Raw genomic sequence first — 17,519 nt, forward strand, 5'->3', positions numbered from 1 at the left:
ATGTCCGGATAAATGTTGCGGGATCGATGGCCGTCTAACATAATCCTCCGTACGATGGACTAAGATTGAATTTCCGAACCGGAAATTAGTTTCACGAACAAATGTTGTCCGAGCATGAACCTGCGCGCAGACTCGAACTTGGTCCTCGATGAGGATAGCTCGATGCAGGGCGAACTTTGAGCGGGCTTCGAGCTTGCCAAATGTTTTGCGACTTCTGATCGACCCCGCCCCTTGAGTCGCAGCCTATTAGCGTTGCTTATCATTCATGTCCGTCGTTGAGGGTTCGGTATCAGTGTCGAGGCAACTGTGCTCTTCTATTGTAGAGTAGGGTACATGTTCGGAAGGTGCTTTGAGCATATTGTTGTCGTTGTTTTCAGGTTGAGAATTTTGAGACCCAATATTTTGACCATATCTTTCGCTCGGCGTCTGTCCCTTCGAACTCGAAATGGACGGTCGTAATGTCTTGGAACCCTTCGTCAATGCTCGGCTGTACATAGCTTTGAGCGAAGCTGCGAAACGCGATCGGCGGCAAGATCATCCGGCTTTCAGGGTTCATGCTGCTGTTATGCGCGCGTACAACATCATTGTGCTCGCATAGTCTTGCCGACGCCGTAAAGAGAATGCATCGGATAGGAATGCTGAAATCTCGTGCGACCCGGGTCCAGTGTGAGCGAGCGTCCTGGTCCCGGTTGGTGTTGTCCACAACGACTGACTTGCCATCTTCGAGGAACTGCCTCGCAGCTTTGATGCACTTGTCACGGGTTTTCAAGATGTCCTGATTAACCCTTTCATATGCTTGTGGCTGCAAGACCTTCCAATAGAACGAACTCTTGCCAGCTCCAGGTGAGCCACAGAATATGACGAGCTCTTGCTTATTCTGCTTGGTAAAGGGCGCCTTTTCCTGAGGTCGAGAAAGTGCTGATTCGAGGAACTGCTTTGGTTCGAAAGGGTGAAGGTAAGGCTCTGTTTCTAGGCCAAGGAAAAACTCTTCAGGAGTTTGAAATTTGATCCCAATATTGGCCGCTAGATCTCGGTCGGACGTTGCGTGGTCCTTCTGCCTCATGTCTGTCTTTTCCCTGCCTGCCGCGTCTCCGACGTAGAAAGAGTTGTCCATGTCGATGGTTCCGTCATCGTCAAGGTGGTGCTCCTCTCTAATTTGCTCCCACATGCCTACGCGCGGCTTCCGATACTTGTCGTTGCCCGTAGCTGCATAGACCGAGATTGGAAAGTCAAGCTGTCTCAGAAAAGAGGTCAATTGGTCCTTGAAGTTCTTCAAGCTCAGAGTGTCCTTCTGAAGAGATTTCGCATTATCCCTAAGACTTATGCTGCCTTGATTAGTCAATATGACCATCAGGTAGCCACTTAGGTATAGCTCTTTGAGCCGACCAGGAACAACGGCATCCCACCAGATGTGGCTTGTAACATTTCTGACGAAGCGAGCGCCGCCTGCTTTTGGCTTGATCAGGGCGTCGTCAAGGTCAAAAGCTGCAATTCTGACAGGGTGCTCTAAAGGGCGGGGTGGCTGAGAAGGGTCGGTGTATCGACCGACTATCAGGGACTGATCAAGAATCTTCCATACGAGCTTCTCTGGCTCTTTCTGTGAAGCTGGCTTGAAGAAGCTGGAAACGGCCTTACCTAGGATTCCTAGTCAGCAGTCGTACGATGAGAGCGGTTGGGAACAGACTCGTAGTGGTTGACTCTATCTTGCGCTTTACTGGTGGCGGCGATAACGAACCCCTCTTTGGAGAAGCCGCTCTCTTCATTGTCGAATCCACAGCTTCGCTTACTGTGGAGGAACTGCAGAATTTGACATTGCTAGGTATTCGAACGATCGATATTCTCAACGGTGGTTTGCTCAATGCATTAAGGGTAGCGCTGCACGTCTATCGAAGAATCCTACACAAACATAGCGAGAAGGACGGACGACGCGTGGACGCGTTGTGGCCAAGTTGACAATGTCGTGCACGTGGTTGGGTCTGAGTGCTTGCATCACGCCAGGCATCCAGTATTCTGGGGCGGATCCAATCAACCTGCCGCACTTTCTCGGGCGTTCTCGAGACCGTTATGCAAGTGTTTCTGACCTCTTTGGAGTCAGTTGAGCAAATGTAGCTGTATGAAAAAGCCAGCCTCTACCGGCGAAAAAGCTAGGAAGCCCGGTCTTCACATATCGAGACTTTCTATTTCTCTATGTCTCACAACGATGGCACAAAGGTGAGCCAATAGACGTTTGGAGTACCTAGAAATCAGCACTTCTTCAAGGACGGGTTAGCCTCTTGCAGTATGCATAGGCGTGCTCTCATATCAGTGGCGCGGAACTTGAAGATGACAGGGGCGGAAGGCGGAGCGCCTTCCTGATTTTGTCGTTGCGTTAATTTTCCTGCTGCACGAGTCGTGATTTTCTCCATCGTCTTCACACAATACTAGTAATACACGACGCTGTTTGCGGCTTCGAGTCGTTGCTGCCATGTTGATCCAAATTCAGAACTTATGTGTCATCGAATCCGTTCGAGCCAACAGCTGGACATATCTTCCGAGACAAATTCGTGACGCCACCACAAATCGTGTGTTGTTCCCGCTGTCATCGCTGCCACCCTAAAAACATACCTCACTATCACGCATTGACCCGACCTTGCAACTGTCCATCCGACGACCTTTCTTTTCACCGCAAGTCGTTCGGAAAGCGGAAGATATACCAGTGACTTTGATAAAATCTGGCCCTAGATGTCGCGGGATCAATCCACTTCCAGGCAAAGCAAACACGTCCATTTTGGGGGACTACGCGAACCATCCTTACCTGAGCGTCTAAGGTCTCGAATACTATCTTGGAGGTCTAGTGATCCATCTGGGAACGAACACGATAGTCAAGAAGATGTCGACCTGCAACGGTTGGAATCTGGTCTTGCTCAACAGAACACTTCTGGCGTAACCCTTACTAATTCCGGAGACATTGGTGACGCTTCTCCGATGAGGTCATGCTTTAGCAGTCCTGGGCCAGAGCGCGCAGACAGAACCAAGGACAATGATGGCACAGACGTGTCACCCGACGATCCCGACAGTGAATATGCTCTTGAGAAGAACAATGAGTCGTACGATTCCTACAGTGAGGCCAACTCACCAACCCAACAGCCTCCAGGTTACACCGAGGAGGCCAGAAATCTAGTACGATCGTTCACTTCAGGCTACAGGGATGCGGAAGCCACAGAGCCAAGGTCAGCAATAGCATAACATTTCGTCTTGAAGGCACAAGTCTAACATACGCTAGGAGTGAAACACACATCCAGGCTCCTACCAGTGACAGATACGCTCCTGATTTCGACCATGGCACGACACCCAAGAAATACAAGCCTAGCATCCTCGGTGCAATACTCACATCCAGATTGAACGAGCTCCAACACCAGCATGGTCAATGGCGAAACCACTTCACCTCTCATGGCCAACCCACAACAAATGCACCACAAAAGTCTAAACACAAACGAATCCGCTCTCACGACACTATAGCTTCATCGCGAACAACCACGCCTGGCAGAAAGCCGGTATGGCACGAAGATTCTGAAAAGAGCAGTTCCTTGGCCAACTTGCTTGTTCAGGCAGGCCTGTCGTCAACCAGTCCTGGTGTACCAAGCACATCCGGCGCTGTGGCCCGGAGAGATTCACCCCCATTTAGCTCTGGTGGAATGATCTCTAAAGCGGTCGACAGGATCCGCAACAGTACTACCGCAAGAGGCAACAGCCCCCAACATTCACAGAATCAAGAGAACGACGTTGTGGGTGAGGTAGCTGATATCCTTGCCCGTCGCAGATACCTGACCAAACTTTGTGAGGCCTTCATGAGATATGGCGCTCCAACCCATCGTATCGAGAACAATCTCTCAGCGTCAGCTCACGCCTTGTTGATTGATGCACAATTCATGTATGTTCCTGGGGCCATGATGTGCACCTTCATCGACAACACCATTCAAGCAAACAGTGTTGAGCTCGTTAGAACGCAAGATGGTGTGGATTTTGGCCGGCTCGAGGATGTCTTCCACGTCTACAAATGTGTTATTCACGAAAAGTACACGGCCGAGGAAGGCCTTCTTAAAATCCAAAACATCCATCAACGCCCTGACCCTTACAGTGTCTGGTTTCGCATCTTCATATTCGGCGTGGCCTCGGTCCTCGTTGGTCCATTTGCATTCAACAGCCGACCGATCGACTTCGCTCCTATCTTCGTCCTAGGTTGTGCACTCGGCTTCCTACAGCTTAAGGTTGCCCCTCGCTCGGAACAATTCTCAAATGTCTTCGAGGTTTTCGCTTGCGTCATGGCAGCGCTTATTGCCCGTGGACTAGGTTCTATCCGATGGTCTAGCGGTCAGTACATGTTCTGTTTCTCTGCCATAGCTCAAAGCAGCATCGCCATGATCCTGCCTGGCTTCCTCGTTCTGAACTCAGCACTTGAATTACAGGGCCGCAGCATGGTTTCGGGGTCTGTTCGCATGGTATATGCCATCATCTACGTACTGTTTCTTGGCTTTGGCCTACTCGTGGGGACCACCATCTACGGACTCATCAAACGGGATGCGACGACCGAGGTCACCTGCCAGGCGCCAAATTGGTTCTTACCTGCTCAAAATGACTGGACGCTTATCTATACACGCTTCATCTGGGTGCCGTTGTTTGCCTGCTGTGTCGCCCTTATATATCGAGCAAAGTGGCGACAGTTACCTGTGATGACTCTGATTGCTGTCTGCGGCTATCAGGCGAAATTCTGGATGAGTACAACTCTCTCAAGCAACGTACAGGTTGCCAACGCCGTAGCAGCGTTCGTCACTGGCTGCATGGCTAATCTCTATTCCCGGCTGTTTCATGGTATTGCCGCAGCATCCATGTTGCCTGCAATTTATTGTCAAGTGCCCGGTGGGCTCGCGGCCGCTGGTTCACTGGTCGCAGGGGTCAATTCGTCCAACCAAATCCTCGGTAACAGCTCGACGGTCAGTGTCATAAACAATGGCACGCAAGGCTTCGTCGCGGCTCAAGCCGATTCGAATAACGTCTATAGCGACACAATCTTCAACGCCGGATATAGTATGGTGCAGGTTGCAATCGGCATCAGTGTAGGGTTGTATCTGAGCGCACTGGTAGTGTATCCCTATGGGAAGAGAAGGAGTGGACTCTTCAGCTTCTGATCGAGAGGAAAATGAGGTAGTATATTTGCTAACATTTCTAGATTGAAGTACTACATAGAACAGGTTTTTGAGACCGACACGACGGTTTCATCATGAATAGACGCGGTAACAGCCTTGCAGTGGTGACAGAGTTCAATGGCGAAAGCAGCCGGGCTACGAAGCGACATCAAGCCACCCTGCGACCAACGACATCAAGTCTAGTCAGCAGACATTAATCTTCTGAAGAGGCATCGACCAGTGCGACATTCGATCATGGCAACATGAGACCTGGCGACAGACCTGGAATACCTGCGACGTAACCCAACGAGAGCGCCATGAATGAATCAACGCTACGCCGAGTCGACCAAAGCAACACGGTTAGCCAGATCGACAAGACTTGGCCGTTCGTCATCCGCTATGCTTGGGCCGAAGCGGCATACTATATTCCTGCAGCATGACTGGACCTGAACGACACAATCCATGTGACACACTCGGACCAGAGCGACAATTCGAGCAGTGCGGCCAGTGAGCAACCATTCCAGAGCACCACAACCACTCGGACCATAACAACCAACCCCTGCAGCAGCGCGGAGTTAGACACCATCAGCACAAGCAGCGCTCGACCACGGCTACTTACAAAGCACTGAACAGAACCTTCAAAGCAACATCGGGCCGCGTGGGTCCCAAGTGGCAACACTTCAATCGACGTAGTTCGAATTTTGATACCTCCGGTAGGTCGTGATCACTGAACCAGATTCAGGTCAGGTCGATCGCTCCAGGTAAGTGAGAGACCTTGTAGGTGTCTCTCGTCTCCTATGAACCATTCCTGTTGTACTCAATTTTCGTCGTTTGAGTGCCCCCCATGTCACAACAGCAAATGCCATAGCACACAGCCCTGTCGTTTTGACCAACACCTTTGTCGCCTTATGTTTCTTGGTTGCCGATCGTATGCTAAGCGTGCTGTTTCGACGAGGCGAGTTTTGTGGTTCAAAGTATGTCACCGAGCTACAGCTCTTGAAACTTGAGAGGAACTGATGCTTTGTCCCTGCAACCTTGCTCTTGCCTTGTACGAGACTCCGAGGATAGTTCTGGAGAAACGCAAGCACCAAGGCGCAGAATCACGAGCCATTTCAGGTCACCACGATGAGTGTTAGGTGTTGGTAAGAGAATCAGTAGCCTTTGGATTATGCTACTCAGCATGGCGGACAGTCGTCTTGCCAAGTCTTTCTACCCATCGTTGCTAATATTGTGCTTGAATACTATATATATGTCGGTAGTGATGAGGAGGCTACCAGCAGGTTGTCAGGAGGAGAGGCACGAATGAAGCAAGTCGAGACGCAGAAGTGATGAAGTTTGTTGGCCTGGGCTGCGGCGAGTAGCTCGAGATCGCTCGTGCTGTGGATTTGGTGTGGTCGACTGGTATGGCCGTAGTAAGTATATTATTGTACATGGATCATGAATAAATATGAGAGCATCACGTGAGGAAGATTAGGTGACCTCCAGACCTTCATAATATTTTCCATTGTCTGCGCAACGCAACCGTCGGCGCTGAGCATGATGTATGTACTGGACTACGACACAATCTATTCTGTCCCGATGCACGAATGCTTTGGCGCAATGGGGTGTCGAGCGTATATAAGACACTGCTGCCCGCTTGTCTCGGCGCTGGGAGGTAAGAGCAGGTCGTGATAGCAATTGAACAGGATGATCGGTGGTACGGCGCTTAATAGCGCCGACATCCAGAAGGGAGCAGGAACAGCCGTGAAGATCAACATCAAGCACTTGCACCTTCTGCGGTGCCCTGGCCAAGACCAGATTGGGTACAGTACGTTGGGAGGAAGGCAGGCCTCAATTGGGCAGCAAGAAGAATGATAATCTCAGTAGTACACGTCTTCGATGGTTGAATTCTGACGATGAATGCTTGGTCTTTTGACTGACTATGGCTAAGCTACTGCAAAATTAGCCACAAGAAAGCAGCGAGCAAGCGCCACTGAGGTGATCTCGGTGACGTTTTGGCGGGAGGCGAAGCTTGGCTGAGATTGGGTTTGGCGCGTGGTCTTGCTTCTCGAGGCCCCGAGTCGGCTCATGTGCCCAGACGCTGCAACTGTAGGTGGGAGGTCTGTTCATCCATGTCGACGATTGTAGATCTGGCCATAGAATTAAAACATTCTCATCCGAATTGACAACGACATCCACGGCAGTCAACGGAGGTCAGGCCTGGTGTTACTACTGGTCACATTCATTCTGCTTAAGATTGGTCAGGCGCAAGTTGTGGTACTGGGCTTCAAGTTCTAGGGCTGCCAGGGCAATCGTGTGACACTTTCGCCCATCGCTCTGTCCTCCTTTCCCACGAAACTCACTCATTCGAACAACGGTCGTCTGCCAAGTAGTACTCAACACCAGGCGCATATCTGGAAGCGTCAGGGTTTGCCTTTTACCACGAATCGATCGATATAGGAAAGACCATGCTGTCGAGGTTGGTCTTTCGCATTCCTTCGGCCGGACGATCCTAGATCTTACACCATTCCACTTCCATTGTATGGCAACACCAACACCCATTCCCAACAAAATATCAGCTCAGCGGCAGGGTAATAGATTGGCATAGATTTCAGCGTTGGTCCAAAGTGAAAGAGACGAGAAGCAAACATTAGTACCCTGGTCAAGGTCACCAACAACCCGTTCGCAACGCTCGAGCCGCGTTCATTGTCACATTTCAAGTCCACATTCCACTTCCACCCTCGCCATCATGGCCGACCTTTCACGACCGAGACTGCCTCCCATACAGACGGCTCACCATAGGACTGCGAGCATGAATACTGTTGAATCAGACAGTTCCGACTCATCCCCCGGCCCCATGGACGAAGACACCGACTTTATCATGCACATGAACGATTCAACCTCGACGATAGGCGCCCTGACTGCGATACGAGACGGCGAGATGGACATCGATGTAGAACACCTCCATCGGACCTCCCCCATTCAGAAGCTGCCGCCTGAACTCCTCATTCACATCTTCTCCAAGCTGACTACTACCGGCGATCTGCGGAACTCGATGCTGGTGTGCTATCACTGGGCCCTCTACACTGTCAACATATTATGGCATAGGCCTCTGTGCAGTAAATGGTCAAACCTCCTCAGTGTTGCCAAAACCCTCTCGAATCATCGTCCTTCGTTTCCCTACCACGAAATGGTCAAGAGGCTGAATTTGTCGGGCATAGCAGACAAAGTCAACGATGGGACTGTACAGGCATTCATAAACTGCAAAGCAGTGGAAAGACTCACACTGACGAGCTGCTCGAAATTGACCGATCTGGGAGTAGCAGGCCTGGTAGATGGCACCAAGAGATTGCAGGCTTTAGATGTGACAGATCTTGAAGCATTGACTGATAGGACAATGTTGCGTGTTGCTCAGCATTGCCCCAGGCTGCAAGGATTAAACATCACGAATTGCGCCTACATTACCGACGAGTCATTGTTGCAGATTGCCCTGAACTGCACACAGTTGAAGAGGGTAAGTTGTACTATGATCTGATGGTTGATTGATGCTGACTTTTCCCAGTTGAAACTCAACGGCGTAGCCAGGGTAACAGATGAATCAGTCATTGCCGTTGCCGAGAACTGCCGTTCTATCCTCGAAATCGATCTTCAAGGCTGTCAAGCTATCAGCTCGGCTTCCGTGACCGCACTGCTGAGTAACCTACCTCATCTGCGAGAGTTACGTCTTGCCCAATGTGTAGGCATCGACAGCCATGCCTTCACAGACCTGAAACCTGGCTTGAGATTCGATGCTCTACGTATCCTGGATCTGACCGCATGCGACGGTGTTGGTGACGAGGCCATAGCAAGAATCATCCCTGCCGCACCAAGGCTGCGAAATTTGGTCCTTGCCAAATGTCGACACATAACTGATCAAGCTGTTCGAGCAATCTGTACTCTAACCAAGAACCTGCACTACATACACCTTGGCCACTGTCAGCTTCTGACCGACAACGCTGTCATTGAACTGGTTCAACAGTGCAACAGAATACGCTACATCGACCTGGCCTGCTGTTCGAGGTTGACCGACGCGAGTGTCAGACATCTTGCCAAGCTACCGAAGCTGAGAAGAGTTGGTCTGGTCAAATGTCAGAATTTGACAGATACCAGTATCATTGCCTTGGCAAGAGGTCCCTACGGCTCGGGCGCTGCGAAACCAGGAATGCCAACACAGTTCGTTTCTTTGGAGCGAGTACATCTCAGCTATTGCACGAGCCTCACTCTTAAGGGTATCACTCAGCTACTACTGAACTGTCCAAGGCTGACCCACTTGTCGTTGACTGGTGTACAAGCATTCCTGCGAGATGACTTGACCAGATTCTGTCGAGAAGCTCCAACTGAGTTCACCCATGTTCAACGAGATGTGTTCTGCGTCTTCTCAGGGGATGGCGTTGTTCGACTCAGAGATTACCTGGCACGACTGGCGCTTGAGCAACAAGAACGCGATCAGGAGCAACAAAATGCTGTTGATGAGCAAGTTGTTGGACCAGATAGTCCGGACGCGGACAGTCTATCTGATGGAACCGTTGACGGAAATGAGCATCTGCAGCAAATGGATCTGGTCTTTGGCCCTGGAAGACATGGTATGCCGCGCATGACGAGTGCTCGAACCAGGCAAAGACCGCGGAGTTTCCACGACCTACCGCATCCAAACTTCCATATTGAAATGCCCCTTCTGCCCAACGATCAGATACAGCGTATGGGCCCGTGGACACCCGGACACATGACGCCGGAGATGAGAACACATCTCTCCCCGCATCAATTTCAGACACCGCCACTGACTGGGTTCGAACAGTATCAAGGAGACTTTGGACAGCAGCGTATACCCAGTCCCCTGCCTACACCAGCCATCTTGGTGCCTGACAGCCAACCAAGATCTCGCAGCCAGTCTAGAAGACACACCATGGATGCTACAGATGGTGGTTTCTTTGGTTATCAGACATCATCTGCTTACCGCAGTGGTGAATCATCGTCGAGGATGCCGTTTCAGCGGACACCATCCCGCATGGAAGGGGAAATATTCAGCTCTGACCATATGATGCTGCCCGTTTTCCAAACCTCAATGCATAGCCATGGTCCGATTCACACCGAACAATCACAGTCAGCCAGCACAAACCGACCGGACTATAGGAGAGGCAATTCTCAAACCTTGAGGCCGGACCTTGGGTTCAGTAGCTTCGACGTCAACCACGAGGCCATTCTTTCTACTATTCCAAACAATAGTAGAGGTCCAAGCAGGGGCCCCTCACGCATAAGTAGTCCGCACGCCTCTAGAGTCCAAAGTCGTTCGAGCTCGAGAATGGGCAACTTCGCGGCCAATGCGCGTCCCCAACCTGCCACCTCACAATCGTATGCAGACGTTCCTAGCGCTAGCGCTGCAACGGGCAGTCGAAGCAGGGATATGTCTCGACAACGAAGCGAGATCGACGAAGCAATGCGGCATACGTTGTCTGCCGACGAGCAGCTGCAGTACGAGCTCTATGGAAACCGGTCGTCTTTCAGACGTCTTCAGGGTCAGACTCAGGCACCATTGCTGCCTCCTGGCCTTATGCAGCATGTTGTGATGGCTCCCGGGACACCCAATACGCCGGTTGAGACACCAGGTGCGATACGAGACGAAGGTCGGCGGCATGAGCAAAGCGATGTGGATATGACTCAATGATAAGAGTGACACGTGACAAGGTGGCATATATGGATAATGGAGAACATGCATATCTCAGACTCAGAACATATTGGAGCACGAAACTATGCATACAGCGATGGAGTTATGGTCAGCTGGACAGTCACGATCACGTGGCTACAGCATGAATGAGGATACGGACGAGGGATACGAGATTATGGTCCATATGCTTACGATACCACTTAGAGCATTATCTGCAATGAGCGTTGGGAGCGGGTACAACATCATCTCGGCTTTCCGGTTTTGGTGCAGCGATAGTTCTTCTCGTTCATAGTTATGATATATTCTTCTAGTCCTACTGCACGCCCGCACTATATCGTTAGCAATCTATATGGTGCGCGAACTGGGTAGTAGAGCTGACGCTGACGCTAGGGCTTAGGAGGCTTTGTCTTGGCGTCAAGACAGAATGCCGTCCGATTTCCTGACTTACTGTAGGGACAGCGGATTAACAAGATTGAGACATAGCCTACGGAGAAAATGGCATACAACTGAGTCTCGTGGAAGACTCGATCATTACCGACGCAACACCCCACTCATATACTCATATGAACCCTTTTTCGTCTGTGTACTATCGTACCCGGGTGATTAATCTCATCACATCAGCGCCTATCAACCTTCTGTACACATCACATAGCGTCCGCCTGCCAGGCACCTACCTCTCTTACCATACCGTATTACAACCACATCATTGCTCAACCCACAACTCAGTCTCGATCCCACCCAACCAATTCATAACCCCCATAGCCTTGATCAGATTCCCTTTCAGATCAAGATGCACCCCATCCCACTTATCCATCTGCACACTCATATTCCACGTTCCCATGTGTTCGATGCCCTTCCCGTAGAACATCTCACCTTCGCGATGGATAAGGTTATGCATGCTCTTCTCGAAGATCTGAAGGGCTTTGTCGCCCTGAGATTGGATCCATTGGTCTGGTTTCAAAGGGCCGGCGGCGTTGGGGGTGATGAAGAGGATGTGGGCCATTGGTTTCGTGTGCTTCTTCTCCTTGCTTTTGCCTTCCCCATGTGCAGCTGGCGCAGGAGGTGTCGAGGAATCCGCATCTGCGTTCGTTTGCGACACCCCCTCCCTCGGCAGGTTTTCAACCCTGAGATACGGCGCCGCCTCATACATCGCCTCCAACACCCCACCCAACCAATTCACCGTCGCCTGCAAATCCAAATCATTCCACAACCCATGCCCAAACACAAACGCAATAGGCCGCTCCGGTCTCTTGACTGGCAACAATCCCTTAAACCTCTCAATCTCACTCGGATCATGCGGAAACTTCAGCATCAACTCGATGATCAGATTCACCGGACTCGTCATTTCGACCACCGTCGTCGTCTTCCCATCCTCACCCTTAATCTTTCTCCTCCTCGTCGCTTTCTCACACGCAAAACTCCCCGGATCATGTGCTAACACATCACCGGTCCGATACACCCCCTGCACGCTACACGCCCTAACATCCATCTGATGCATACAGAAGCACTGCTCCATCTCCTCCTCGCCGAAATTCCAGCCTGTCACAGCGCCATATCCCAGATCCTCCCGCAACAACACATTCAGCGCCCCAACGACGTGGCGCATCATACTGTCGCCCACCACTACAACCTTCTCGAAGCGGGAGAGGATATCGCAGGTCTCGGGGGTGGTGTACCAGCGCATGTCGCAGGCGCGGGGCATGAAGGGGGCGTCGAAGCCGATGCGGCCGCCATTGCTAAAAGCGCGGAGAAAGGAGGGGCGGTCGGGACAGAGGGGGAGAAGGGGGTGTGCAGGTCGAGGGAGGAGAGGGTGCATTGCGGGTGGTGGCGGTAGGTGTAGTTGGCGAAGGTGTCGAGGGTGTCGCGACGGCGGTAGAGGGATAGGGGGGAGGAGTCGAGGTGGATGGGCGGGAAGGCGTGGTAGAGGGGTGTTGAGGTGTTGGTGATGTGGTCGTTGGTTGAGGGGGTGTCTTGATGGGTGATGAAGTCGAGGGTTTGGCAGCGGCGAGGTGGGATGTGCTTGGCTCGAGTCTGAGATGTTAGCGGTTGGCCGAAGGTGTTGAGGTGGGTGCCTACCCATGACAGCCATGATGGCGCAAAAGCGAGGTTGAGTAAGGGCACAAGGACACTGAAGACCACAAGCACAATAAGTGCGGCTGTGATAGTAATATTGCGAATAGTCCATTGCTTTGAGATGGAGTGCAAATATCTGTCAATCGCTCTTCGAGGTCGTGATGCTCGTCTTCGAGAGTGAAATTTGTTGTCGTACATCTTCACTTAGATTACTACCTGCAGAATCGGGTCATCAATTAGTGAGACCGAAGTGGAGGAAACTCTGATAGGCGCTTTAGTGTGTGGTTGATAAAGAACTTGGGAGGCGCAGAAATGGTAATGGAAGAGCAGGCGTTAGGTTACGCACGCGTTGTTCGATCACCTTCAACGTGTCGCACCTGCCTCTCGAGATTGCCGTTCAAGCTTGCACTCTTTCACCAATGTTGGCATCCTGGCACCGCCTTCGGTCACTGCATGGAATGCGAGATAGCCACAGCTTGCGTTATATATTCTGGAATACAAGCAGACTTGCAGTTTGCACGAAGCAATTGTCGCTCGGCTCAGTTGGCAGTGATGTCGCATTAAAAATGAAGGTAATAGCATTCATTCATGCCAGCTTCCACGTCATATACCCGATAGATTAGATTGAAGTCATCAGTATCAGCAGTCGCCGGCAAAACCACCTAACCTAACTGTTCGCTCAAATGCCAAAATTCGTGTTCATACCGAATGGATTCCCGTTCGGCTTCAACGTGTCGACCAGACTCGCAGTCCTCTGCTTTCTTAGCTCAATCTGAACCTCTTCTTCCTCCCACTTCTTGACCTCGGCAATGGCCTTGTCAATGGCCGAGCCTGTACCAAGACCTAAACTCAGCCAGCCTTTTGACTGCTTCGCATCATCCTCCCTCTTCTTGGCTAACTTGGTCATCTGCCGCGCCATCTGCTGCCAATTACTCAGCCCTGTCTCAAGACACTCCTTGCATCTCTGGCGCCCTTCCTGCTCGAGACCAACATTCTGCTCATCCATGAACCAAAGGACTGCCTCAGCTGCTTCGACACTGTCTCTTGTCCAGCTCAGACCTTTTTCTCGTTCGTTGTCGGATGTGGCGAAGAGAATCTCTCCGATATATGTCATGATGCCGACTTCCTCGCAGGCTTCCTTGAGACTGTGGAACGGCTGCTCATCGCCACTGGTTGGGAGAAGTGCTTTATCTGCCTCTTTGAAGAAGTCGACGAATTTCCCACCCAAGTCCATGGCAATGCCGCTTCCTGTCTGTCTCTCGCGCTCAGCCGCCGTCATAGCCTTGTTCTTCGACCCACTGCCCTTCAATTGCATGTACGGTGGTGCAGCAGGTAGAGCCTTTCTCGCCTTTAGCACACTCAGGAATATTGGCAAGGCTTCCTTCACCTCGCCATGCCTGGCATGCCAGACACCAAGTGCAGTTGTAGCCTTGAGCAGATTTTCACTCACATACTGCTCCTTGCCTGTATTGATGACACCTGTTTGAATGTCGACGACGTGATCTGCCCCTTCCGGTAGACCACCAGCTGCAATGTCCAAAGCCCAATCGTAAACATGAGCACTCGTGTCTTTGAGACCCTTGAAATCGCACCAGTCGGCGTAGGCTAGGGCAGCGTCTAGCCGTTGACGATTGTTGAAGCCCTTACTCGTCAATATGCGCAAGTAGTAATGCTCGGGCTCTTCCATTGCAGCTTCAACTTCTGTGACTCCAGGTACATTTAAATGGGCCCCATCCTTATCCCAGGCTGCAGGCACAGGTCGCGGGTTTTGCGGGCCGGGTATATTCTCCCATTTGAACATCTTTCCCGTCAACGACTCGCCCTTCCGCTTGCACAGGCCATCCATATGCTCTGCCACCTTGGCGAGACCCATAAGAGCCTCCCAATAGCCTTGTCTCCATCTCTGGCTCTTAGCACTGATATCATAACCTAGTTTCCCGACACCATCGACCATAAGTGTGCCATCTCCGTCTTGTTGCTCCGAGAGACCTTTGCCGTCTCTTTTGGGGTCTTCCAAGCGGGCTAGTAACTTCTCGAGATACGTTCCGGCCACACCCCATTCGTACATGCTTCCCCACCCTCGTCTGTCAATCCGCTTCAATATACCCTTAGCCATTCGTCCTTCCCATCGTGCCCAGAACGACCATTCGACAGGTGTAGGATTCTGGTGTTCACGCTCAATCTGCCAATAGCCGATGTACATGAGATACAGCAAGCCGGCCATAGGCCAGAAGTAGCTGTGGAAGCGCAGCTGCCATCTCAGAGTATCCTTCCACTTCTTCCTGCGGGCTGTGGTCATATAGCGCTGTTTGACGAAGCGAGCTAGCACAGCAGGTAGTGAGCGGTCTTTGTAGAGGTTGTGGTAGAGGAAAGAAGCTTGTGGACGACTGGAGGACGACAAGTGGCTGAGATGGCGGCGAAGTATGGCGTTCTGGAGGAGAGACGGTTTCGGAGTGAGCAGAGATCCGGTCGACTGGTTCATACCATTCCGTGCTCGTGGAGTAGACGAGGAGGCATAGTTCCGAGCAGATGTAGCCAATGGTCTACCTGATTGTGGTGGTGCCCGGCCACCGACTCGTGCTGTAGGCGGACATCGTCGAGTACGTATCGCGAAACTGAGCGCTTGTGTTCGTGGCATTGTGACTGCTACGAGACCAACAGGACGCCAGGCAGCACGCCCGCTTGATGATGTGTACGTTTCCTCGTTGGTGATGAGTTGCTCGACGTCTTGATCAACTGCCACTGCGGAGGTGGAGTCATGAGGTCGATGATGGGGTGGGCCGCCAAATCGGGAAACTCAGCCGGACACCTCCCATCGCGCTTTCTTTATCGCCGCCGATAAACCTCTTCATGATGCTGAACGGACAAAACACCAAGAACCATCATGCTTGAGACTGACTGGGTATCGCGTCTGCACTACTTCAACGAGAATATCCTATGGCTCGTCAGACCATTGCCTGGCGTGCTCCCCAACCGCGAAGAACAAGACGGGTGTATACTATTCGTACTCGAGATGATTTGCACAGCTCAGAACTTCCGGAAGCAGTATTGTTAGAACTTGCAACAGGTTAGACGGTATCCACGTCGTACAACAAGTTCTGATAAGGTCAGAACAGTTCTGAGAAGCTTAGAACCTCTATTAGGCATAGACTGATGGAGGGACACTTGGCCCCGAATAGAGATACCTAACTGTTAGACTGGGTTCTGCTTTATTAGGCTAGCTAGGGTACTGCGATCGGCTTAGCTACTACTTATATAGGTTAGCGGATATGGTCCGAGCCTGGGACGAGCTTCTATACGTCTCCGTCGTTATATCGGCCTATAGGTGATAGGCTGTCAGGTAGAAAAAGATATGAAAAACGAGGAAGAAGTTACGCCTTTGTATCCCGCTAGGTCTCTAATCTCTGTGACCTCACGACTTCAGCTAGACTGTAACAGTGAGATACGTTCTCTGGTACCGTTAGCTAGCGTAGTTGTTGATGATTGGCTTATGAAGTTCTGAAAGTATAAGTTCTGAAAGCTGCAAATCATCTCGACTGACCTTGAGCCGTTGTGAACTGAATACCCTTCAGGAGGACAGATGGACCAACCTCACTCTGGCTTAACGAGCGTTCTGTCCTTCTCGTCTGATCATGGCTGATGGTCCAAGACCAACGCACCGGTGCGCACACTATTTTAGTGTGCCGGAGAAAGCACGATACACACTGAGAGGCGCCTCACACTTGCGATATCCTATCCACGTCGGTCCATATGACCTTGCGAACAGTATCGTTACCTCTTAAATCAGGTATATACCTCGTTGTACAACAAGGAACGGCCTACTATTCCAGGAGAGATTTTAGTTTAATGGGTAAAACATGCGACTTTTAGGGTCCGAGTTGGTGCGTATCAAGAGGCCATCAGTACTTGGGCCTTATCGATCATCCGCCGAGCTGCCGAGATGTTGAGTTACTGTAATGCCCAAAGGCGCGAGGCTACGGCTGTATCCCAGACAGGGGCATGCAAACGATGATGCGGCACAATGTCCGCTAGCTCTGCGCTATTCGCAATAGGGAAGTGTGCAAGACGCCTAGATGACGCCGGACGGCAATGGGCAGATAGCTGTTCCGATCCGGTCAGTATGGGCGAGGTGATTGAATCTTTCAGCTGAAAAGCTAGCGACTGGAGTCTGGTATAATTCATTGCGGATGTTAACATGTGATGAAGCTCACCTTACTATCTTAGCAAGGAATCTACTGATCACAGTCGTCGTCGGACGATAAACTGTCAGAGGCTGCAATAGCGTAAACCAACCTAACATTATCCCTATTGTCGTCCGGCGTCGTGCACAACTCTCCTAAATGACTGTGCTTCTGCAAGGCTTGACAACCTAGCTTCGACGTCGGAAGGTTGGCTGAGGTCGCATGGCACAGCTTCTTAAATACAGCGCCCACTGGAATTTGCTCACTCTGGTCTCTTTACTACGTTTCTGACTGTACGTAGTCTAACTACTGGATTCTAGTGGGTCGAAGCTATATCAGACGCAAGACAACATCCCTAGCGAGTGTCGTCAGGCGGGTGGCCTTAAAGGCGGAATTCCGCCAAGCTTAGGCCCCGAGTTACCT

General features: G+C 51.3%; 5 protein-coding genes across 5 annotated transcripts; 2 read left to right on the top strand and 3 right to left on the bottom strand.

The window, feature by feature from the left end:
* Positions 1–373: 373 nt before the first annotated feature.
* On the bottom strand, positions 374–1,763 carry pnk1 (DNA kinase/phosphatase Pnk1; the record flags this gene model as incomplete). The annotated part of the gene is made up of 2 exons (XM_064878328.1): positions 374–1,635; positions 1,685–1,763. 2 exons carry the CDS (start codon positions 1,761–1,763, stop codon positions 374–376), a joined length of 1,341 nt encoding a protein of 446 aa, XP_064725896.1.
* Positions 1,764–2,964: 1,201 nt separating this feature from the next.
* Positions 2,965–5,165, top strand: PMZ80_009936 (uncharacterized protein; the record flags this gene model as incomplete). The annotated part of the gene is made up of 2 exons (XM_064878329.1): positions 2,965–3,209; positions 3,263–5,165. The coding sequence occupies 2 exons, from the start codon at positions 2,965–2,967 to the stop codon at positions 5,163–5,165; spliced, it is 2,148 nt and encodes a 715-aa protein (XP_064725897.1).
* Positions 5,166–7,890: 2,725 nt separating this feature from the next.
* On the top strand, positions 7,891–10,842 carry GRR1 (SCF ubiquitin ligase complex subunit; the record flags this gene model as incomplete). The annotated part of the gene is made up of 2 exons (XM_064878330.1): positions 7,891–8,655; positions 8,704–10,842. 2 exons carry the CDS (start codon positions 7,891–7,893, stop codon positions 10,840–10,842), a joined length of 2,904 nt encoding a protein of 967 aa, XP_064725898.1.
* Positions 10,843–11,545: 703 nt separating this feature from the next.
* PMZ80_009938 (uncharacterized protein) lies at positions 11,546–12,922 on the bottom strand (the record flags this gene model as incomplete). The annotated part of the gene is made up of 2 exons (XM_064878331.1): positions 11,546–12,873; positions 12,919–12,922. The coding sequence occupies 2 exons, from the start codon at positions 12,920–12,922 to the stop codon at positions 11,546–11,548; spliced, it is 1,332 nt and encodes a 443-aa protein (XP_064725899.1).
* A 672-nt stretch (positions 12,923–13,594) lies between these two features.
* PMZ80_009939 (uncharacterized protein) lies at positions 13,595–15,553 on the bottom strand (the record flags this gene model as incomplete). Its single annotated transcript, XM_064878332.1, has 1 exon — positions 13,595–15,553. One exon carries the CDS (start codon positions 15,551–15,553, stop codon positions 13,595–13,597), a length of 1,959 nt encoding a protein of 652 aa, XP_064725900.1.
* Between the last annotated feature and the right edge of the window lie 1,966 nt (positions 15,554–17,519).

This window comes from Knufia obscura (genome assembly GCF_036327395.1).
Source record: "Knufia obscura strain CCFEE 5817 isolate CBS 148926 chromosome Unknown scaffold_15, whole genome shotgun sequence".
In the NCBI taxonomy this organism is placed as follows: Eukaryota; Fungi; Ascomycota; class Eurotiomycetes; order Chaetothyriales; family Trichomeriaceae; genus Knufia; species Knufia obscura.